Below are 25,138 nucleotides of genomic sequence, written 5' to 3'. Positions count from 1 at the left end.
TTTTGTTTGAGTGGGTGTACAATGAATGACTTGTATTCATGCCTCCCCTTGCTACACTGAGTGAACCTTATGACCAGGTTGTTAGGGCCCCTCCACTGTGCGGCTCCCCGGCGAATGTGTTGGGACATTTAAATTCTAGTTCTAAGGGAGCAGAACATCCCACGGGACAGGAGGGGCTGTAAAATGCTGGCCCGAGTGTGGTGCTGGTAAGACCTGGTCAATTCTATGAGTTTCCCATTGAGGGGGGTGGGGGGGGGTTTCAATGCCCCTCACTGCGCGCCATCCTCCTCTTCGTCGTCATCGTCATCATCATCATCCTCATCTTCTTCAGAGCTGAAGGTGCCATCGGGGAGGCTGTAGACACGGATGACTTGCTGCGGACAGGGAGAGAGACGGAAGGACGGGTTCAGCAGCAAACCAGCACAGCTCAAACAGATCAACACACCAGCCAGTGTTCACAGCACCAGGAGGGAGCTTCCACTCAACACAGTGGCTCTCACCTCGCCTGCACACACCATGGCCACAGGTGGGAACCCTCACCACCACTCCCAACGATCACAGCCTACTGCCAAAAAATAAACCAGGCACATCCCCCCACCCCACCCAACCCCCCACCCACCGCCATTCATTCCTGCCTCAGTCATATAAACAAGAAAGTTACAGCACAGTAACAGGCACTACGGCCCTTCAAGCCTGCATGGACCATGCTGCCCGCTTGCACTCAAACCCCCTACCCTTCCAGAGTTCCTATCCCTCTATTCCCACCCTATTCATGTATTTGTCAAGACACCCCTTAAAAGTCACTAGAATTTTAAAAAACAAAACAGTGCAGAAGGAGGCCATTCAGCCCATCGAGTCTGCACCAGCCCTCAGAAAGAGCACCCTGCTTAAGCCCACACTTCCACCCTATCCCTGTAACCCAGCAACCCCACCTAATCCAAGGGCAATTTATCACGGCCAATCCACCTAACCCGCACATCTTTGGACTGTGGGAGGAAACCGGAGCACCCGGAGGAAACCCACGCAGACACGGGGAGAACATGCAGACTCCGCACAGACAGTGACCCAAGCCGGGAATCGAACCTAGGACCCTGCTGCTGTGAAGCAACGGTACTAACCACTGTGTTACCGTGCTGCCCTATCGCATCTGCTTCTACCACCTCCCCCGGCCACGAGTTCCAGGCTCCCACTACCCTCTGTGTAAAAGAAAACTTCCCTCGTACATCCCCTGTAAACCTTGCCCCTCGTACCGTAAACCTACGCCCCCTAGTAATTGATTCTTCCACCCTGGGAAAAAACTTCTGATTATGCACTCTGTCCATACCCCTCAATCTTGTAGACCTCTATCAGGTCGCCCCTCAACCTACATCGTTGCGAGTTTATTCAACCTCTCCTCATAGCTAATGCCCTCCATAACCAGGCAACATCTTGGTAAATCTTTACTGCACCCTCTCCAAAGCCTCCACATCCTCCTGGTAGTGTGGCGACCAGAATTGAACACTATATTCTATAAAGCTGCAACATGACTTGCTAATTTTTAAACTCAATGCCCCGTCCGATGAAGGCAAGCATGAACTGCAGATGCTTTTTCGGCCTCTGAATTCACAGCTCAGCGTTCCAATTGTTACAGAGTGCAAGGCTGCGCAGAATTAAAACTGACAAGAGGATGCAGATAACTACATCCAATGTGCCGGATCATTCAGCTTCCTACTGAAATTGGACCCACAGTGAAAAACCCCTGCGCGCAGTTCCCCGGCGAATACAGGGCACAGAATTCACGTCACAGGCCATTCGAGCCAATGGGTCAATGTTTATTCTCCACGAGCCTCATGACCCACTCTACTGCCTCGCGCCTAACCGTCTATCCCTCTTTCATGCAGCTTCTCCTTAAACCGGTCGGTGCACAGCATAAACCAGATGCTGTAGCAACTGGTCCCTCCTGTATGACCCAGAGGTGGAGCCACTCACACACACACACCCACCCCAGCAGAGCTCACCTTGTTAGGGTCTTTCAGGATAAGGTATTTGCCCTCCTCCAACTTCATGCAGATGTCAATGACACAGCGCAGGATTCCCCAGGCGTTCTCCATACTCAGGTTAATCTGACTGGCAAACTCGTTGGGCTTGAACTGTTGGGTGCCCAGGACCACGTGACGAGAGGAGTCCTTGATGTGGAATCGGGAAACGTACCTTCAAACAGAGAGAGGGAGAGATGTTTGCACATTTTTGCCTTTTTTGCTTCCTTTCTGATGATGTCTGTAACTGTTTATAAAGCCAAAAACTACCTCAATAAAATTGTTTATTAAAAAAAAACAGAGAGAGGGAGTGAGAGCACGGATCCACTAGCCAACAGTCACACATTCACCGTTGTGATCCACACTGCACTGACCGAATAAGGACAGGTCAGAGTCGGCATCTACAGCCCAACTATTGCTGGTATTTTAAGAGTTTGTGAATTGTAGGAGGAAGCGACGGCTGCAGATGGGAACAAGATACTGAAATTTTGTTTCATACAAAAATCTAAATATTGACCCCAGGACATCAGCAGGAACTCCCCAAATCTTCCTCCGATAACAACCGGGTCTTTTGCATCTACCTGAAAAACTGACAGTGCGGCACTCCCTCAGTACTGACCCTCTGACAGTGCAGCACTCCCTCAGTACTGACCCTCTGACAGTGCGGCACTCCCTCAGCACTGACCCTCTGACAGTGCAGCACTCCCTCAGTACTGACCCTCTGACAGTGCGGCACTCCCTCAGTACTGACCCTCTGACAGTGCAGCACTCCCTCAGTACTGACCCTCTGACAGTGCAGCACTCCCTCAGTACTGACCCTCTGACAGTGCAGCGAGCCCTCAGTACTGACCCTCTGACAGTGCGGCACTCCCTCAGTACTGACCCTCTGACAGTGCAGCGAGCCCTCCATAATGCACTGGGTCTGACAGTCTGTGGTTCTGGCCCTGGATGGGGCTTGAACCCAATATCTTAGACTTAGCCGCGGCTGAGAAGAATATTTGCAGCAAAGAGGAACCATATCTCAGACATGAAGTTTGGGATTAAACACAATTAATTGAAACTCGTGGACCAAAATCCATCTACATTCAGAACTTTAAAAAAAAAAACTGTTCGAAATTTCCAAATCTCACGCGCCAAAGTCCAGCATCCTTACCCGAGTTTCAGATACTCCGTTCCAGCCAGCAATGCACAGCAGGTCCATCGAGCGAGCTTGTAGCTGTTATTCTTCAACTCCGTGGCAAGGACTGCCCCCCTCTGTGAATCCAGTTTCTGCCGCCAGTCCACCCCATTACAGTACTGCACAGGGAAACAGAAATACAATGTCCCCCAGATAGTCTGCAGCTCCCCAGATAGACTACAGCTCGCAGCAATACACCAGGAGCCCCCGACCTTACTATTAACATCAACTCCACAACCGACTCGAAGAGGCCAGACATGTTCTTACAAACACTTAACAAATGATCCAAACATGGAAACTGCTGGATTACCCAGCCAAGAGCTCACTCACCAACCATTCAAGCCGGGCCCCCTGATAATTCTGACTCACTCCCCAGGGACCCCCTGTAAATACTGACACACTCCTCAGAGATCCCCTGTAAATACTGACACACCAACCCCGGGAGACCTGCTGTAAATACTGACACACTCCCCGGGGACTCCCTGTAAATACTGACACACTCCCCGGGGACCCCCTGTAAATACTGACACACCATCCCCGGGGACCCCCCCCCCCCTGTAAATACTGACACACCATCCCCGGGGGGTCCGCTGTAAATACTGACACACCATCCCCGGGGAACCCCCTGTATATACTGACATACTCCCCAGGGACCCCCTGTATATACTGACACACTCCCCGGCAAACCCCTGTAAATACTGACACACTCCCCGGGGACCCCCTGTAAATACTGACACATTCTCCGGGGACCCCCTGTAAATACTGACACACTCTCCGGGGACCCCCTGTAAATACTGACACACTCTCCGGGGACCACCTGTAAATACTGACACACTCCTCGGAGACCCCCTGTAAATACTGACACACTCCCCGGGACCCCCTGTAAATACTGACACACTCCCCGGGGACCCCCTGTAAATACTGACACACTCCCCGGGACCCCCTGTAAATACTGACACACTCCCCGGGGACCCCCTGTAAACACTGACACACTCCCCGGGGACTCCCTGTAAATACTGACACTCTTTGGTGACAGCAGCTTTTACGGCAATCACTCGGAGATTGCAGTACCGTGTGAGATCTTGGTCCCTACCCGTGAGTCCCACTCGTTCAGAGTTTTGACATTGATGAAAGACACTTCGCCGTTGGCACCCGTCATGACTCCATCATGCTCACATCGCACAATCAGGTCGATGTCCTCTCCCAGCTTCCACCTCCGATACCTGCAGGAAGCGATTCAGAGGGAACTGAGTGAGGCGGAGACACGCTGCAACAGTCAAAAGGACATCAGCCACTTGAGATTTAATCAACGTAGTCAGTGGGATTATAACGACCACACCAAAGGTGTGGTCAGGATACAGAACAAATAGATCAGAAAGCAAGAGTTTAAATCCCGCCATCTCTGCGGGGTATGTGAACTCAAAATGGGGAAATACAAGGCTGGGATTAGTAAAGTGTCCATGATCATTAAGAAAATGGCGGTAAGGGAAGTTGCCTTCCTTTACCCAGTATGGGCCCAAGAGTGATGCTGGGTCCACACCAGCGTGACCGAATCTTAACTGTCCCCTGAAATAGCCGCAGCTTAGGGCAACCAGGGAGGTGTAATAAATGCTGGTCGAGCCAGCGACGCCCACATCTCGAGAATGAATATCTTAAAAACATTGTGGGACTGCCGGCAGGTGGTGGATTCCATCGTGAGTCTCAGAGCCGTTTGATCCAAGGCACCAGTCCTTATCGTCACATGATGCTGTCCCTACTCAGGACCTCAGCACCCATTGCTGCACACAGGTGTCTCATAGGAACAGCCCCTCGAGCCCGTCTCGCCATTCAATGAGATTGTGGCTGATCTGTGACCCAACTCCATAGACCTGCCGTTGGCCCATATCCCTTAATATCTTCGCTTAACAAAAATCTCAGATTGAAAATGAGCAACTGTTCCAGCTTCAGCTGCCGTGTGTGGGAGAGAATTCCAAACCTCTACCACCCTTTGAGTGAAGAAGTTCTTCCCAACATCTCCCCTGAACGGACTGGTCCTAATTTTTAGACTCTGTCCCCGAGTTTTAGAATCTCCACCCAGTGGAAATAGTTTATCTTTATCCACCCTGTCTTTCCCTGTTAATATCTTGAATACTTCGATCAGATCACCGTAACTTTCTAAATTCTAGCGAAAACAGGCCTAATTTGTGTAATCTCTCTTTGTAACAACCCCATTAGTCCAGGTATCATTCTTGTAAACCTGCCTTGCACTCCCTCCAAGGCCAAAATATCCTTCCTAAGGTGCGGCGCCCAGAACTGCTCCCAGTGACTCCAAGTGGAGTCTAACCAGGGTTTTGTAAAGTTGCAGCATCACCCGTGTCTTTATATTCCAATGCTCTCGATATAAAAGCCATTAGCGTTTTTGATTACTTTCTACATTTGTTCCTGGCATTTTAAAAATCTTTGAACCTGAACCCGAAAGTCTCTCTACAGGCACCCCCTGTACTTTTCTTTCCATTTCGAAAGTCCTATGGGGCAGCACGGTGGCACAGTGGTTAGCACTGCTGCCTCACAGCGCCAAGGACCCAGGTTCGATCCTGGCCCCGGGTCACTGTCCGCGTGGAGTTTGCACATTCTCCCGTGTCTGCGTGGGGTTACAGGGATAGGGCGGGGGAGTGTGCCTAGGTAGGATGCTCTTTCGCAGGGTCGGTGCAGACTCGATGGGCCGATTGGCCTTCCTCTGCATTGTAAGGATTCTATGGATTTGCTGCTGGTAGCATCATCTTGTATCGCATTAAGTCACTTGCCCAAACCATCCTTCACATTGTTATTAATCAGAGGATCAAATCCAGTGAGTTCACACAAACTCCATTCACGTGCTCTCGGAGTGAGCAGCTTCCTTTCCCACCTGTATCCCACTGAAGCCACCTCATTCTTGTCCACATCGTCCTCCACAAAAGGGTTTGGATTTGGGAACTTGTATTTCTCAATGCCCTAGAGGAGAGAGAGATAAAGGAGAGTGTAAACCGGGTCACATGACAAGGCAGCAGCTAAAATAACTGAAGAAAAATACCCGGGCCCAAGAGACAGCGCGCTGACCGCCACTGGGACGCCGCGCTGACCGCCGCAGGGACGCCGCGCTGACCGCCGCAGGGACGGTGCGCTGACCGCCGCAGGGACGGTGCGCTGACCGCCACGCTGACCGCCGCAGGGACGGTGCGCTGACCGCCGCAGGGACGGTGCGCTGACCGCCGCAGGGACGGTGCGCTGACCGCCGCAGGGACGGTGCGCTGACCGCCGCAGGGACGGTGCGCTGACCGCCGCAGGGACGGTGCGCTGACCGCCGCAGGGACGCTGCGCTGACCGCCGCAGGGACGGTGCGCTGACCGCCGCAGGGACGGTGCGCTGACCGCCGCAGGGACGGTGCGCTGACCGCCGCAGGGACGGTGCGCTGACCGCCGCAGGGACGGTGCGCTGACCGCCGCAGGGACGGTGCGCTGACCGCCGCAGGGACGGTGCGCTGACCGCCTCAGGGACGCCGCGCTGACCGCCTCAGGGACGCCGCGCTGACCGCCTCAGGGACGCCGCGCTGACCGCCTCAGGGACGCCGCGCTGACCGCCTCAGGGACGCCGCGCTGACCGCCTCAGGGACGGTGCGCTGACCGCCGCTGGGACTCCGCGCTGACCGCCTCAGGGACGGTGCGCTGACCGCCGCAGGGACGGTGCGCTGACCGCCGCAGGGACGGTGCGCTGACCGCCGCTGGGACTCCGCGCTGACCGCCTCAGGGACGGTGCGCTGACCGCCGCAGGGACGGTGCGCTGACCGCCGCTGGGACGCCGCGCTGACCGCCTCAGGGACGCCGCGCTGACCGCCTCAGGGACGGTGCGCTGACCGCCGCTGGGACTCCGCGCTGACCGCCTCAGGGACGGTGCGCTGACCGCCTCAGGGACGCCGCGCTGACCGCCTCAGGGACGGTGCGCTGACCGCCGCAGGGACGGTGCGCTGACCGCCACAGAGACGGTGCGCTGACCGCCGCTGGGACGGTGCGCTGACCGCCGCAGGGACGCCGCGCTGACCGCCGCAGGGACGGTGCGCTGACCGCCACAGAGACGGTGCGCTGACCGCCGCAGGGACGCCGCGCTGACCGCCGCAGGGACGGTGCGCTGACCGCCACAGAGACGGTGCGCTGACCGCCGCAGGGACGCCGCGCTGACCGCCACAGAGACGGTGCGCTGACAGCCGCAGGGACGGTGCGCTGACTGCCGCAGGGACGGTGCGCTGACTGCCGCAGGGACGGTGCGCTGACTGCCGCAGGGACGCTGCGCTGACTGCCGCAGGGACGCTGCGCTGACAGCCGCAGGGACGCTGCGCTGACCGCCACTGGGACGCTGCGCTGACCGCCACTGGGACGCTGCGCTGACCGCCACTGGGACGCTGCGCTGACCGCCACTGGGACGCTGCGCTGACCGCCACTGGGACGCTGCGCTGACCGCCACTGGGACGCTGCGCTGACCGCCACTGGGACGCTGCGCTGACCGCCACTGGGACGCTGCGCTGACCGCCACTGGGACGCTGCGCTGACCGCCACTGGGACGCTGCGCTGACCGCCACTGGGACGCTGCGCTGACCGCCACTGGGACGCTGCGCTGACCGCCACTGGGACGCTGCGCTGACCGCCACTGGGACGCTGCGCTGACCGCCACTGGGACGCTGCGCTGACCGCCACTGGGACGCTGCGCTGACCGCCACTGGGACGCTGCGCTGACCGCCACTGGGACGCTGCGCTGACCGCCACTGGGACGCTGCGCTGACCGCCACTGGGACGCTGCGCTGACCGCCACTGGGACGCTGCGCTGACCGCCACTGGGACGCTGCGCTGACCGCCACTGGGACGCTGCGCCGACCGCCACTGGGACGCTGCGCCGACCGCCACTGGGACGGTGCGCCGACCGCCACTGGGACTCCGCGCTGACCGCCACTGGGACTCCGCGCTGACCGCCACTGGGACTCCGCGCTGACCGCCACTGGGACTCCGCGCTGACCGCCACTGGGACTCCGTGCTGACCGCCACTGGGACTCCGCGCTGACCGCCACTGGGACTCCGCGCTGACCGCCACTGGGATGTTGCGCTGACTGCCGTGCTGACCACCCCGAGGACAGCGAGTCCCTCCAACACCCACATAACCAAAGGACCCAAACGCCAGATAATATTTCACCCTTTCCAAACCCAGGAAAGGCTCCGCTTGTCAAAAATGACCGAACCGGAGAAACTGCCTAATCCCAAAAAAAGCCCGTGAAACACAGGAACAAAACCTTGCATTTGATGTAGTTACTGTCCCTTAGTCCGCCCTTGGTCAGAAGTCTGTCCAGCAGGGAGTGTTGTGCTGCCTTCTTGAGGAGGAAGTTTCTTAGTCGCACGTACCGTCCTGTCTCCAGCTTTTTAAAAAACAAATTTAGAGTACCCAATTCATTTTTTCCAATTAAGGGGCAATTTAGTGTGGCCAATCCACCTACCCTGCACATCTTTGGGTTGTGGGGGCGAAACCCACGCAGACACGGGGAGAATGTGCAAACTCCACACGGACAGTGACCCAGAGCCGGGGTCGAACCTGGGACCTCAGCGCTGTGAGGCAGCAGTGCTAACCACAACGCCACCGTGCTGTCCTATGTCTCCAGGTTTTGAAGGAGGTATCCAATGTCACCATGGCGGACATTGCCACTAGTGCATCGTGTTGTCGGAGTTGGCTCCTCCCTCTTAGCGTGGCAACTATCACTGGGTTTGGCGGGGGTGGATGGGAGCGCAGCCGCTTTGGCACCTTTTAAGCTAAACCTCGAGGGTTTACAGACCAGTTGCTTACGTCGCTTGGTGTCCCTTTTCGCACCATCTTCAGGCATTGCTGAGAAAAGTTGTGGTTGATGTAAGTGGCCTCCATGGCCAAGTTACGGGGAGAATTGAAAGAATTCCCTTCATCTTGTGGGGGCTCGTTCGCGGTTTCGCTGACCGTTAGGAGGTCTGGATGATAAAAAGAGCAAGTTAACAAGCAGCCGCGGCACCCTCTGACCATCAGACCCAATCATCAGCCGGACAATAAAAAAAGATTCTCAGTGCTGGGATATTTTATTGTGCACGGCACAGAGGGGGAGGGGTAAAATGCAATGGCAGATGGAATACAATGTTGACAAATGTGAGGTTATCCATTTTGGTAGGAATAACAGCAAACGGGATTATTATTTAAATGATTAAATATTAAAACATGCAGCTCTGCAGAGAGACCCGGGTGTGCTAGTGCATGAGTCACAGAAAGTTGGCTTACAGGTGATTAAGAAGGCAAATGGAATTTTGTCCTTCATTGCTAGAAGAATAGAGTTTAAGACTAGGGAGGTTATGTTGCAATTGTATAAGGTGTTAGTGAAGCCACACCTGGAGTATTGTGTTCAGTTTTGGTCTCCATACTTGAGAAAGGACGTACTGGCACTGGAGGGTGTGCAGAGGAGATTCACTAGGTTAATCCCAGAGCTGAAGGGGTTGGATTATGAGGAGAGGTTGAGTAGACTGGGACTGTACGCGTTGGAATTTAGAAGGATGAGGGGGGGATCTTATAGAAACATGTAAAATTATGAAGGGAATAGATAGGATAGATGCGGGCAGGTTGTTTCCACTGGCGGGTGAAAGCAGAACTAGGGGGCATAGACTCAAAATAAGGGGAAGTAAATTTACGACTGAGTTTAGGAGGAATTTCTTCACCCAAAGGGTTGTGAATCTATGGAATTCCTTGCCCAGTGAAGCAGTTGAGGCTTCTTCATTAAATGTTTTTAAGGTAAAGATAGATAGTTTTTTGAAGAATAAAGGGATTAAGGGTTATGGTGTTCGGGCCGGAAAGTGGAGCTGAATCCACAAAAGATCAGCCATGATCCCATTGAATGGCGGAGCAGGCTCGAAGGGCCAGATGGCCTACTCCTGCTCCTAGTTCTTATGTTATCTGACACAATGCCTGCATTGGCAATTTTCTCCTTACCAAAGTCCGAGTGGTCACGTTTGTCGAAGAAGAGCTTGGATCCGACCCGTTGCACGATGATGTCCCAGGAATAGACGGATCTGGTGCAGCACATCAGAGTGGCCAGGATGGCGTCTGTTGCAAACACATTCCCCTGAGACTTGGCCAGCTGTTAACACACGGAGACAATCAACCACTCACTCCAAAACCACGGCACAGGGAATAGCTCTCGTTCAATTAGACAGAAACAGCCAACAACCTCAAACTCCGTTTACGGGAGGGAGGGAGATCACGGAGTTCGGACTTTGGCCAGCACACTAATTCCAGTTTCTGACAGAGCACAAATAAACGGAGACGCAAGACAGCCAGGGTTCCGGAGGACAAGTGCAGCAACATCAACCTAACACTATCAAGGAAACGCCATCAGCGGAGACTGCAACAGTGCAAACAGATGGCTGACTGTTCTGGACATTGCACACAGCTTCATGCACACCGAGTGGACAAATGATAAATTATAGACCAGCACTACCTGATGTCAGTAGTGGGGAAAATTCTCGAATCCATTAATCAAAGATTTTATAGCAGAGCACTTGGGAAACAGAGGCAGGATCGGACAGAGTCAGCATGGATTTACGAAAGGGAAATCATGCTTGACAAATAGATTGGAATTTTTTGAGGATGTGACTCGGAAAGTTGACAAGAGGGAGCCAGCCAATGTGCTTTATTTGGATTTTCAGCAATCTTTTCACACAGTTCCGCATAAGAGATTAATGTGTAAAATTAAATCGCATGGGATTAGGGGTAGTGTGTGGGGATGGATAGAAAACTGGTTGGCAGTGGAAACAAAGAGTAGGAATTAACAGGTCTTTTCCAAATGACAGGCAGTGACTAATGGGGTACCGCAGGGATCGGTGCTGGGACCCTGGCTATTCACAATTTATATTAATGATTTAGATGATGGAACAAAATGAAATATCTCCAAATTTGCAGATGACACCAAGTTGGGTGGGAGGGTGAGCTGTGAGGAGGATGCAGAGATGCTTCAATGTGATTTGGACAAGTTGAGCGAGTGGGCAAATGAATGGCAGATACAGTATAATTTGGATAAATACGAGGTTATCCACTTTGGTAGCAAAAACAAGGCGGCAGATTATCTGAATGATCATAAATTAGGAGAGGGGAATGTGCAACGAGACCTGGGTGTCCTCGTACACCAGTCACTGAAGGTAAGCATGCAGGTACAGCAGGCGGTAAAGAAGGCCAATGGTATGTTGACCTTCATAGCGAGAGGATTAGAGTACAGGAGCAGGGATGTCTTGCTGCAAATATACAGGGCCTTGGTGAGGCCACACATGGAGTATTGTGGGCAGTTTTGGTCTCCTTATCTGCGCTAGAGAGAGTGCAACCAAGGTTTACCAGACTGATTCCTGAGATGGCAGGACTGACGTACGAGGAGAGATTGAATCGGTTAGGATTGTTCTCGCTGGAGTTCAGAAGAATGAGGGGGGAATCTCATAGAAACCTAGAAAATTCTAATCGGACTGGACAGGGTAGATGCTGGAAGGATGTTCCCGATGGCGGGGGCGTCCAGAACCAGGGGTCACAGTCTGAGGATATGGGGTAGACCATTTAGGACAGAGACGAGGAGAAATTTCTTCACCCAGAGAGTGGTGAGCTGGTGAAATTCGTTACCACAGGAAATAGTTGAGTCCAAAACATTGTATGTTTTCAAGAAGCAGTGAGATACAGCACTTAGGGCAAACAGAGAACATACCGTGCAGAAGGAGGCCATTCAGCCCATCGAGTCTGCACCAACCCACTTAAGCCCTCACTGCCACCCTATCCCCGTAACCCGATAAACCCTCCTAACGGTTTTGGTCACTAAGGGCAATTTATCATGGCCAATCTACCTAACCTGCACTTCTTTGGACCGTGGGAGGAAACCGGAGCACCCGGAGGAAACCCACGCAGATACGGGGAGAGCGTGCAGACTCCGCACAAACAATGACCCAAGCCGAGAATCGAACCTGGGACCCTGGCACTGTGAAGCCAGAGTGCTAGCCACTTGTGCTACTGTGCTGCCCAAAGGGGATCAAAGGATATGGAGGGGGAAGGCGGGATTTGGCTATTGAGTTAGATGATCAGCCATGATGATAATGAACGGCTGAACAGGCTCGAAAGACAGAAAGGCCTCGTCCTGCTCCCATTTTCTACGTTACTAGAAGGATGACCATCCTGTCACGCAGTAATGCTGACTGGAGCTTGCACAGCAAAAAAACGACACTCAAATGAAGACTGGCCACACTGCACAAGGTAGAACAGGGGGGAACTCACTCAGCACCTTCTCTGCTCTTCAGTTAGATTGTGGGGCCGACCACGTACCTCGGCTCCATCTCCCTTCATGGGTTTCAGCTCCAGCAAACATCCATCAGTGCGAGGTTTAAGATTAACTGGCCGAGCATTACTGCCCCAACACCTCTTACAACGAGCTCTGATCTGTGAACTAACCTTACGGATGACAGGGTCGTCAGTGGTGGTCACAGTGTGGAAAATCCTCTTGATGCTTCTCAGTGATTTCTCGTTCCGGGTTGTTATTCGGTCGAACGCCTTGTCATAGTACTCCAGTGTACCACAGCACTCTCTGAGGGAACAGGAACCCAACACAGCAATCAGACAGTGACCAGCTCGTCTGTTCTAGTGGAATGGGAGAAGGGAAAAATATCTGGACACCTGGGAGAATTGTGAGACTCTGCTTCAAAGGGTGCACCGCATGGGGCAGACAGGAATCAAGTTTAACCGTAGAATATCTTATCCGAAGTGACAGTGCAGCACTCCCTCAGCAAGTTAAAGTCGCCACAGACCCAGATAACCGTAGGCTGCTTTTCTCCCTTTGAGGAGGAGAGCTGACTGGTGGTGATTTAACCCGAGGGTCACACCACCTCAGGCAGGGAACAAGATTGAGAAGGTGGAGCCGCCATCAATAACCTCAGCCGGTGCGGGAATTGAACCCACGGTGCTGGCCTCGCTCTGCGTCAGGAACCAGCTGTCCAGCCAACTGAGCTAAACTGGCAGCGCGGCACTGACCCTCTGACAGTGCAGCACTCCCTCAGTACTGACCCTCTGACAGTGCGGCACTCCCTCAGTACTGACCCTCTGACAGTGCGGCACTCCCTCAGTACTGACCCTCTGACAGTGCGGCACTCCCTCAGTACTGACCCTCTGACAGTGCAGCACTCCCTCAGTACTGACCCTCTGACAGGGCAGCACTCCCTCAGTACTGACCCTCTGACAGGGCAGCACTCCCTCAGTACTGACCCTCTGACAGTGCAGCACTCCCTCAGTACTGACCCTCTGACAGTGCGGCGCTCCTTCAGTACTGACCCTCTGACAGTGGGGCACTCCCTCAGTACTGACCCTCTGACAGTGCGGCACTCCCTCAGTACTGACCCTCTGACAGTGCGGCACTCCCTCAGTACTCCACTATAGTGCGTATGAGAGCAGAGATTTTGAAATTGCAGCCAAAACAAAGGCAGGTTGTTTTTCCTTCAGGGCACCTTTGGAGCCTCAAGACCTCAAAAGGCAGAGCTGCAGAGGTGGTTTGCAGAGGCAATACGGCACGCAGATACAGCCCACCCTGCGGTGACTGGGCCTGGGCAGGGTGGGTGGGGAGCTCGGGGAAAGGGGAGAAATCTATTGGGGAAACACTCACATGTCGCTGGGATCAGCCACTTCCATGTATCTCATCTTCATCAGCCGAGGAAAGTCCATCTCTTCCTTCACCTCCCAATCACTCCGCACTTCAACAGAGGAATCTCTCGGCTTCAGCTGTACGTGACAAACAGGGGGATGTGTTAGTAACCCCAGCAAAGGGGGATTGTAACTGAACCCGTGCGATCCTCTTGGAGGGATCAAACATTGAAACAGAGGCAGCTGGAGATCTCTCACTTAATTGCCACAACAAAATAAAACACATCAGGAAAATATTTCAGCAGGATGCTATTGGAAATCCGTCTTCTGTGGATACTTTCCCATAATTCCCGTGCTGAAGACATGTCTTAGAACAACTTGTACTTAAACATTCTGGAGGTGTCTTACATTTTGTTGTCAGACAAAAAACATCCAGAGCCACAGAATAATAATGGTGGCGATGGCTGCCACAACTTGATAAAAGCCGGATACCAGCCACACACAAGCAGCTGGTGTGTGAAGTGTGCGGCGCGCCCCTCTCCCTCAGTGACCCCATACTCAGACACTTTGTGTATTTCACACAGACGGGGACTCGTTCTGCTAATGTTTTATGGGGCTGGTTTAGCACACTGGGCTAAATCGCTGGCTTTTAAAGCAGACTAAGGCAGGCCAGCAGCACGGTTCAATTCCCGTACCAGCCTCCCTGAACAGGCGCCAGAATGTGGCGACTAGGGGCTTTTCACGGTAACTTCATTGAAGCCTACTTGTGACAATAAGCGATTTTCATTTCATTAAGAGTCTGACCTGATTCTTCTGGTCCCATTTCTGCCGCACGCCAAACTGCTTCTGAAATTTCTTCTGCAGACGCAAGCGATCCCTGGAATGAGATGAGGAACAGAACTTGCTCAGGTGGAAAGGAACATCCCAAAGTGCGCCATTAAAATTCCCGATAAAAGAAAATGCCGACCGGTGGCTGAGCTGCCTGGGTAGCTTCGTGTCCACGCATCAGCTGGCTTATTCAACCCAAAAAAAGCCTCACGATCAAAGGCCCAATGCTGTTTGTCGCTCTCGAGGACCCAGCATTGGGAGAGACATCAATTGGGGAGTACTGAGTGAGGCACTGCGTAGGGTAAACGGGATCTCCTCCTGTGCAAGGATGAGCCTGATACAGTTTAAGGTGGTGCACAGGGTGCATACGACTTGAGTGAGAACGAGTGGGTTCTTTCAGGGGGTAGCAGATGAGTGTGAGAGGTGTGGGCGGGGCCAGCGACGCACGCTTTCCCCATGTGCGTGCGAGTCGCTGGCCCCGCCCACATGTTTTGGGGTTGTGGAAATTTGGGAAGATTCTGGCGGGAGTGTTTGCGGTCTTAGCCAGGATAGTGGAGGAGGAGGTGGACCCGGACCCTTTGGTGGCGATATTTGGGGTTTCAGAGAAGCCGGAGCTCATGGAGAGGAGGAAGGCCGATGTCTTGGCCTTCACCTCTCTGATTGCACGGTGGCGAATTTTGTTGGAGTGGCGGTCGGCATCACCACCGGGGGTAGCAGCTTGGTTGGGTGACCTGGATGACTTCCTGCGGTTGGAGAAGATAAAGTATGAGTTAAGGGGCTCTTCACGGGGGTTTAAGGAAAGGTGGGGATGTTTGTGACTGTGTTTGAGGGGCAGTTTGTCACAGGGAGTGGGGGGGGGGGGGGGGGGGGGTGAAGGATGAAAAAGGGGGAAAATTTGTACTGTGTATAGTTGATTGCTGGGAAGTATGTTTCCCGGGGTGTTTATGTGTCGTAACCTGTTTTGATCCATGCTGGTAATAAAATACATCTTTTACAAAAGCATTGGGAGACACAGCCGAGGTTGGGGAAAATCTACATTAACCCAGAGTTATTAACACATAAACGGAGCACGTCAACATTTCAAAAATAAATGTTCTTCCAACAGCGGTAGGTAGCATCCAGCAGTCTCAACGCACCACCCGCCATACCAGCTCACATTGTGCGAAGGGAATGTTTTGCCATTCTCCCCGTGTTTGCGTGGGTTTCACCCCCACAACCCAAACATGTGGAGTCTGCACATCCTCCCCGTGTGTGCGTGGGTTTCCTCCGGGTGCTCCGGTTTCCTCCCACAGTCCAAAGATGTGCGGGTTAGGTGGATTGGCCATGCTAAATTGCCCATAGTGTAAGGTTAATGGGGGGGATTGTTGGGTTACGGGTATACGGGTTACGTAGGTTTAAGTGGGGTGATCATTGCTCGGCACAACATCGAGGGCCGAAGGGCCTGTTCTGTGCTGTACTGTTCTATGTTCTATGTACAGGGTAGGTGGATTGGCCACACTAAATTGCCCCTTAATTGGAAAAAATTAATTGGACACTCTAAATTCATATTTTTTAAAAATTCCCTTCTTCCCAAAAGAAACGCATGTGTCAATAATGATGGAAACAGGGACAATGTTACACTTATTCACATCCTGGTTAGGGTTGGATCGTAAGGGCAGCACGGTGGTGCAGTGATTAGCACTGCTGCCTCACGGCGCCGAGGTCCCGGGTTCGATCCCGGCTCTGGGTCACTGTTCGTGTGGAGTTTGCACATTCTCCCCGTGTCTGCGTGGGTTTCGCCCCCACAACCCAAAGATGTGCAGGTTAGGTGGATTGAACACGCTAAATTGCCCCTTAAATTGGAACAAATGAATTGGGTACTCTAAATTTATTAAAAAGAGGGTTGGATCATAGAACAAGACATTTAAGTGAGTTAGAGGATAGTGGGAGGGGCATTACTCGATGGGAAGCTGAGTTTATCGACTCGCGATGGCTAGAGATGGCAATGTTGGACTTCTTTTGGAAAGGAGAATAGGACAGCAATGAACAGGGGATTGGACAAACAGCAACGGCACTCGTGTACTCACCTTTCCTTCTGCTTGGCACTTTTCGGCAGCGTCTGCATGTTAAACTGCAGCAGCTGACGACGATCCTTCTCCCGTCGCATGTTTCTTTGCTGCGATAAGGAAAGCAGAGTTAAACCTGCGCTGAATCAACAGCAGCATGTACAATCTGTCGGGAAAAGCCATTTTACTCGTGGACAAATTGTTCAGTAACACATACGACCCGCAGGTCTCCCGTACTGACAAGACGCCCAGTTTTAATCTCTCAAAACCTCTTCATAAATCATGCAGACAGCAGTCCCTTCTTCCCAAAAGAAATGCATGGGTCAATAATGATGGAAACAGGGACTTGTTCACATTCTGGTTAGGGTTGGGTCCCAGAACAAGAATTTTAAATGAGTTAGAGGAGAGTGGGAGGGACATTTCTCATTGGGAATATCTGAAGACGAGCTTCCCTCCTGCTAATCAGCTCAGCTCTCGCTCAGGAAGGCCTCCCTGTGTCTTTGTTAAACCTCCTTTACCCAGGCTAGTCTGCACTGTCCAACCAAACACAACGTGAATCCGAACCACAACCTTGTCTGTCATTGATGAATCACACAAGCAAAAAGATCACTGATTCTGCACTCACTTAAGACATGCCCCATCTCTCTTTAAAAAAAAATGTTTCTAATTAAAGTGCAATTGAGCGTGGCCAATCCACCTACCCAGCACATCTGCCCCGCAAACTCCGCAGTGACCCAGGGCCCGGATCGAATCCAGGTCCTCGATGCCATGAGGCAGCAGTGCTAACCACTGCGCCAACACAAGAACTAGGAGCAGGAGTCGGCCATATGGCCCCTCGAGCCTGCTCCGCCATTTAATGAGATCACGGCTGATCCTTTGTGGACTCAGCTCCACTTTCCGGCCCGAACACCATAACATCTCTTAAGGTCACGGAGCTGAAACCTTCGCTCTTCACCGATGCTGTTTAAGTAGATGGGTCTCTCGGCTCTCCCCGTTTTTTTGTGCTGCCGGTCGGACAGGCTCGGATCTGATGCAGGGCTCCCACCCTCGCCTGCGTGCGCTGCGTCAAGAAGCCCCTCCCCACCTGATAACACAGGCAGAGCCAGGCGCTTACCTGAGCGAATCTCATGCGGTTCCTCTGGTACGCGGTCTTCTGCGTGCGGGCGGTATCGACGAGCTGGAAGCTGGTCTCATCCTCCTCGTGGAAGTAAGCGTACTGGCTGCCGCCTCCGAACTGGGAGGAGTATTTATCTGCGGGAGGGAGGGAGGAGGAGGTGGCATGTTAGCAGGAACAGTTAAGCTGCACGAAACCGTCGGGACATTGGAAAGAATCTGGATTCCTATAGCACAACCTCAGGGCACCTCAAAGCACTCTGCAACCAAGGAAATACTTCTCAAAGCCATTGCTGTAATGTAGGAAACGCGGCAACCAATTTGTACAGAGCAAGATCCCACAACAATTTGTGATAATGACCAGAGCATCGATGCTGGTTGAGGCATTGACCAGGGTTCACAAATCCGAAAGCATTCGCTGATGGGCTGTACGTAGCCGTACACAAACACGCAGACTCTCGCTCTCACACACACACACGCGCAAAAAACCCCAGGATCAATTGTGCAGAGGAGCTACAATAGAATGGGTGGTGGGGGAAGAGAGGTTGGACAGCCTGGGTTTCCGCTCCTGATCGATAGCCACCAAACTCCAAAACAAAGAGAGAGAGCAGCTCAAAGTCAGGACACAATACTGACAGGGTCTGCACAGCCAACTCACCCACAGGACGTTGAACGGGCCCAGGCGGCTGTTTGCTGAGATAGTCAGCAGCAAGAAATGGCACACAAACCAGGAGCAGGAGGCGGCCATTCGGCCCCTCGAGCTTGCACCGCCATTTATTAAGATCTTGACTGATCTGATTGTAACCTCAATTCTGCATTCCACCTCCCCCCTCCCCAATAACTTTTCACCCTTGTTAACCAAGACATCCACCTCGCCTTAAAACATTCAAAGGCTCGGTTTCCATCGCCTTCTCAGGAAGAGTTCTGGAGACAAACTGCCCTCAGTGAAAACATTTCACCTCATCTCAGTTTTAAATGGGCGCCCACTTATTTTCAACGAGACCCCGGGTTCTAGAAAACATCCTCTTGTACACACTCATACTTACTGGTGTATCGCTTATCTTGATACGTTGCTCCTGTCCAATCAGCAACCTGCAAATATAAATTGTTACACACGCTGAGAGAGTGTAACTCGCCACATTCTCAATTATTACATTCACATTGAAGTGACACTGTCTAAATGAACCACTTCACCCCCTTGATCGGACTCTCCCAAAGCTGGTCAAGGAGAAAATACAAAGCTCTGCTGCTAATCGGGAGCTGAGGCTGCACCTACAGCACACGCTGCTTACAACACTGTCCCTGTCACACTCCTTCAACGACCGCAACAGCCTGTCTCACTCGCAGCAACTCCAGGGACACAGATTTAGGATTTGGGGCAGTAGATGCGAGGTAATAAGGGGACGAATGGTTCTTTAACGCAGCGAGTGGTCGTGACCTGAACGTGCTGTCCACGAGCGTGCAGATTAGGGGGGAGGCCATTCAACGCCCTCGAGACAGCTCCACTGCTCAACAAGACATTGGCTGAGCGGATTGTGGCCTCAGCACCACATTCCCACCTCCTCCCGATGATCTTTAACTCAGGAATCTAGCTACCCCCACCTTAACAATATTCATTGCCACAGCCTCTCCGGGAAAGCCTTCCAAAAGACCCACGACCATCAGGGGAAAATATTATTTGCAATTCTGTGAAACTGTGCCCCTCGTTTCTCCCACAAGAGCAAACATCCTCCCAGCACCCACCCTGTCAAGTCCCTACAGGATCTTACATGTTTCAATAAGATCACCTCTCGATCTCCTAAACTCCACTCAATACAGGCTCGGCCGGTCAAACTTTCCTCATTAGATAGAGCCACCCTCAGCCGGGTATCAGTCGAGTGAGCCTTGTCTGAACAACTTGTAACACATTTATATCCTTTCGTCAATAAGGAGATTCCAACTGTCCAGAGTATTCCAGATGTGGTCTCACTAACGCCCTGTACAACTGTAGCGAAACTTCCCAACTTTTATATTCCACCGCCCCCCACCCCCCCACCTCGCAATAAACAACAACCTCTCATTTGCCTGCCTAATCACTGAATAATAATCCTAATTGTTGTCACAAGTAGGCTTACATTAACACTGCAATAAAGTTACTGTGAAAATCCCCTCGTCGCCACATTCCGGCGCCTTTTCAGGTACACAGAGGGAGAATTCAGAATGTCCAATCCACCTAACAAGCTCGTCTTTTGGGACTTGTGGGAGGAAACCGGAGCGCCCGGAGGAAACCCACGCAGACACGATGAGAACATGCAGACTCTGCACAGACAGTGACCCGAACCGGGAATCGAACCTGGGGCCCTGGCACTGTGAAGCAACAGTGCTAACTTCACACAGCTGCCTCACAGCACCCGGGTTCAATTCCAGCCTTGGGCGACTGTGTGAGGTTTGCACGTCCTCCCCGTGAGATTCCTCCGGGTGCTCCGGTTTCTTCCCACTGTCCAAAGCTGCGCAGGGTAGGTGGATTGGCGACGCTAAATTACTCCTTAAGTGTCCAAAAATGAGATTAGGTTGGGTTACGGGGAGAGGGCAGGGGAGTTGGCCTAGGTGGAATGCTCTTTCGCAGGGTCGGCGCAGGCTTGTTGGGCTGAATGGCCTTCTTCTGCACTGTAGGGATTCTGTGATGACTTGGAAATAAGCTTGCAGGGTTACAGAGATCAAGTGGAGGGGTGGACGGACTTGACTGCTCTGCGGGGAGCTAGTATGGACCCAGTGGGCCAAATGGCCTTCTTTTGTGCTGTAAATGACTGCCTTGACCCCAATCCCCTCTGCTTCATTCCTCCCGGCTCCCTCCACCTCCCAGAACACGCATGCCAATTCTACCCTCCCAGCCACCCCAGGGGCAATGGCACAGATCTGCTAGTTTTTTGCAGTGTGTATCTGAGCAGATGACAATGACAGTTTCCTAAACCTAATATTTATACACTTCTTGTTCATACACATGTTCTTGATCAGTCAGCCAGTGCACACAGGCCCTTGTTGCTCCAGAGGTGGCCCCCAAGGTGGCAGCGTACCTTCCCCAGACGATCGCCCTTACTGAATGGCTGGTAGGGCATATCCTTGAACTGTTCTGGGACTGCGCACGGTCCCCATCCGAACGGATTATCCTGGATCACAGGGGTCAGGAATTTCGCCATCTTCTACGATCAGCTGCAACGAGACACCCAAAGAATAAATGAACAAAGAGGAGGGAGAGAGCAGCGTCCGCCCCGAACGTCCTCACTCACAGTCCCCCTTACGCCACTGCCCCCACCCTGAATGTCGCTGGACAATCCTCTCACCGGAAGATTGTGCATTCAATTCCCACTCCACTCTAACCGTAAAATCCAGGCCGAAACTCCCACGGCAGTACTGTGCGAGTGCCGCAGGGGCTACCTATAGAAAGTCTCCCACGCAGACACTGGGAGAATGTGCAAACTCCACACGGAGACATTGCTTTCTATAGGTAGCCCCTGCGGCACTCGCACAGTACTCACTCACTCTCTGTGCAGCACTCACTCGCACAGAGACACCCCCACAACCCAAAGATGGGCAGGTCAGATTGGATTGTATTAGTTTATTGTCATGTGCACCAAGGTACAGTGAAAAGTATTGTTCTGCATGCAATTCAAACAGATCATTCCATACATGAAAAGAAAATACATAGAACATGGAACAGTACAGCACAGAACAGGCCCTTCGGCCCTCGATGTTGTGCCGAGCAATGATCACCCCACTCAAACCCACGTATCCACCCTATACCCGTAACCCAACAACCCCCCCCCCCTTAACCTTACATTTTAGGACACTACGGGCAATTTAGCATGGCCAATCCACCTAACCCGCACATCTTTGGACTGTGGGAGGAAACCGGAGCACCCGGAGGAAACCCACGCACACACGGGGAGGACGTGCAGACTCCGCACAGAGTGACCCAAGCCGGGAATCGAACCTGGGGCCCTGGAGCTGTGAAGCATTGATGCTAACCACCGTCCCTTGGTAAGAGCAACTCTACTTACGTCCGTACCTCCAGCATATCCCAGTAACCCCACTTAACTGTTGGACATTAAGGGGTAATTTATCGCGGCCAATAGAATAGAACAGTACAGCACAGAACAGGCCCTTCGGCCCTCGATGTTGTGCCGAGCAATGATCACCCTACTCAAACCCACGTAACCCGTATCCCAACAATCCCCCCATTAACCTTACACTACGGGCAATTTAGCATGGCCAATCCACCTAACCTGCACATCTTTGGACTGTGGGAGGAAACCGGAGCACCCGGAGGAAACCCACGCACACACGGGGAGGACGTGCAGACTCCGCACAGACAGTGACCCAAGCCGGGAATCGAACCTGGGACCCTGGAGCTGTGAAGCATTTATGCTAACCACCATGCTACCGTGAGGCCCCGACCTGCACAGCTTTGGGCAGTTGGATGGGGCGGCACGGGGGCACGGTGGGTTAGCACTGCTGCCTCACGGTGCCGAGGTCCCGGGTTCGATCCCGGGTCAGTGTCCGTGTGGAGTTTGCAGATTCTCCCCGTGCAGGGCAGGTGGATTTGGCTGAATTGGGAGCTGATTCTGGGTGTGAGCAGCCTGTCTGTCTGGGGAGTGGCTGATCCGATGGTCAGACTGTCGGAGCCCAGCCGGGAATCTCGGGTCCGGGTGGGAATTCCCTGACAAACGGGGATCGCTGCGGCCCAGGGGGGGGGGGGGGAGGGAGGGGGGATTTTTGCCGGTTTGACGCCCCCGCCGGCGGGAATTTCCGGCTCTGGGAACTGGGGGAGCCGCCCCGAGCCGCCCCCGCGCCGGGTTCCCGGTCCCGCGGCTCCTCCGGGCCCGATGCCGCCGGATTGGGAACGCGGAGAAACACTCCACAAACCTACCGGGCCCGTCCGCTCTGCCACGCTGCCGTAAACCGGGCCCCGCTCTGCCACACCGCCGTAAACCGGGCCTTCTGTGCGACACTGCCGTAAACTAGACCCTCTGTGCGGCACTGCCGCGAATCGGGCCCCGCTCTGCCACGCTGCCGTAAACCGAGCCTTCAGTGCGGCGCTGCCGTAAACCGGGCCCGCTCTGCCACACTGCCGTAACCCGGGCCCGCCCGCTGCGCGGCACTGCCGTAAACCCCGGCCCGCCCGCTGTGCGGTACTGCCGTAAATCAGGCCCGCCTGCTGTACGGCACTGCCGTAAACCGGTCTTGTTGTGCAACACTGTCGTAAACGCTGCCCGTCCGCCGCCCCACACTGTCGTGAACAACCCCTCGCCGTTGCGTCGTTCAAACGTCGGCTTTTCGACTGACCCAGGATATAAATTGAGGCAGGGATGCCTGTGGGCTCCAAATGTAACTTCCTTTCGGTTAAAAGGTGCCTCCCCAAATCCACTTTACGGCCCTGCCGCCACACTGTCAGAAAGCAGATCGGACCACTGTCATAAAATTAAACCTCGCCTTCACTGTTTTTAAATGAATATTTCAACTCCGCTCGAGGCCTGGACCAGATTTAAATCCGGGTTTTACACCAGACCGAACTAAAGAAATCAAATATTCGCGGTTCCTGCTCTCTGATGTTTCGCGACAGTGAATCTGTTTTATGGCAGTGCGGCAACGTGGCGGTGACGGTTCCAAAGACCAATGAGTCTGTGAGTGGCGGCAGGAGGGGCCGCCGGTGTCATTGAGACTGACCTCCCACTCCTATCGCCACCCGCTGGCCGGAGGCGGAATGGCAGCATTCTGCATTCCAGATCCCGGGGAGGAAGGGGGAATGGTCCAGCCTGGGCAAAGAGGCGGGGGGGAGTCTAAACCATCAGCTGGGAAAGGGGGGGATCTCACATAATTCCCAAATCATTCCCAAAATGCTTTAAAGCCAATGAAGTACCTCTCGCCACAAAGTCACCATTGCCATCGAGGAAAGGCAGCAGGCCATTTGTGCATAGCAAGATCCCACCAACAGTCAGGCAACCGTGACCGGGGTTGTCTGTTTAAGCAAAAAACAGAACGAGGTGGAAACCCTCAGCGGATCGGGCAGTCCATAAGATACAGGAGCAGGATTAGGCCGTTCGGCCCATCGGGTCTGCTCCGCCATTCGACCATGGCTGATTCTTTCCTCACCCCAATCTTCCTGCCTTCTCCCCGTAAACCCTTGACCCCCTTATTCTCGCGGAAAGCCATCCACCAGTTTCTCTTCCCGCCGATTCCCAGCTTGTTTTTTTTTGTTTCAGGGTGCCAGCATCTGTGGTATTTTGCCTCCGCCGCCGATTTTCCTGCTATTGGTTGACCCACACTGGCGCCCAGTGAAGCCACGCCATCAATTTTCAAATTCTCGTCAGGAGCGAAATACTGTTTGAGCTGGAATCTGAAACGAGACAAGATGCTGTGAAACCGTAGGGCGAGAAAACAGAGGGGGCGGTTCGAGCCCGTTTGACTCTTCATCAGAGTTAAAGAGAGGGGAAAGAGAGGGCAGCACGGTAGCATTGTGGACAGCATAATTGCTTCACAGCTCCAGGGTCCCAGGTTCGATTCCGGCTTGGGTCACTGTCAGTGCGGAGTCTGCACATCCTCCCCGTGTGTGCGTGGGTTTCCTCCGGGTGCTCCGGTTTCCTCCCACAGTCATAAAGATGTGCAGGTTAGGTGGATTGGCCATGATAAATTGCCCTTAGTGTTGGGTGGGGTTACTGGATTATGGGGATAGGGTGGAGGTGTTGACCTTGGGTAGGGTGCTCTTTCCAAGAGCCGGTGCAGACTCGATGGGCCGAATGGCCTCCTTCTGCACTGTAAATTCTATGATATAAATGTGTTGGATATTGTACTGTAACCAAGGGACATTACAACTTTAGAACAAGGGACAGATGGCCTGGTGTGTGGGAGGGGGTGTGAAATGGGGGAGGGTACCAATGGTTTGCTTTGAGACAGAAAAATGTACGGGATATAAACAAAAGGGTTGAAGATGGAGGATTGGGGCAGCACGGTAGCATGGTGGTTAGCATAAATGCTTCACAGCTCCAGGGTCCCAGGTTCGGTTCCCGGCTGGGTCACTGTCTGTGCGGAGTCTGCACGTCCTCCCCGTGTGTGCGTGGGTTTCCTCCGGGTGCTCCGGTTTCCTCCCACAGTCCAAAGATGTGCGGGTTAGGTGGATTGGCTATGCGAAATTGCCCTTAGTGTCCTAAAAAATAAGGTTGGGTTGGGGAGGGGGGGGGTTGTTGGGTTACGGGTATAGGGTGGATACGTTGGCTTGAGTAGGGTGATCATTGCTCGGCATAACATCGAGGGCCGAAGGGCCTGTT

General features: G+C 53.3%; 1 protein-coding gene across 3 annotated transcripts; it reads right to left on the bottom strand.

The window, feature by feature from the left end:
* Positions 1-23,181, bottom strand: eif3d (eukaryotic translation initiation factor 3, subunit D). 3 transcript variants are annotated; one of them, XM_038783609.1, is made up of 15 exons: positions 23,160-23,181; positions 20,891-21,026; positions 18,884-18,929; positions 17,839-17,975; positions 16,746-16,834; positions 14,656-14,728; positions 13,874-13,989; positions 12,673-12,805; positions 10,186-10,333; positions 9,028-9,182; positions 6,077-6,162; positions 4,286-4,415; positions 3,169-3,311; positions 1,998-2,190; positions 1-374 (listed from the first exon to the last, which is right to left on the bottom strand). In XM_038783609.1, exons 2-15 carry the CDS (start codon positions 21,011-21,013, stop codon positions 270-272), a joined length of 1,677 nt encoding a protein of 558 aa, XP_038639537.1. In that variant the 5' UTR covers positions 21,014-21,026; positions 23,160-23,181; the 3' UTR covers positions 1-269. The 3 variants fall into 3 exon arrangements, with proteins under 3 accessions (XP_038639537.1, XP_038639535.1, XP_038639536.1); XM_038783607.1 differs by lacking the exon at positions 23,160-23,181 and adding an exon at positions 22,744-22,896; XM_038783608.1 differs by lacking the exon at positions 23,160-23,181 and adding an exon at positions 21,875-21,895.
* Positions 23,182-25,138: the final 1,957 nt, after the last annotated feature.

Source organism: Scyliorhinus canicula, chromosome 23 (genome assembly GCF_902713615.1).
Source record: "Scyliorhinus canicula chromosome 23, sScyCan1.1, whole genome shotgun sequence".
In the NCBI taxonomy this organism is placed as follows: domain Eukaryota; kingdom Metazoa; phylum Chordata; class Chondrichthyes; order Carcharhiniformes; family Scyliorhinidae; genus Scyliorhinus; species Scyliorhinus canicula.
This window is presented reverse-complemented; position numbering and strand designations above follow the sequence as displayed.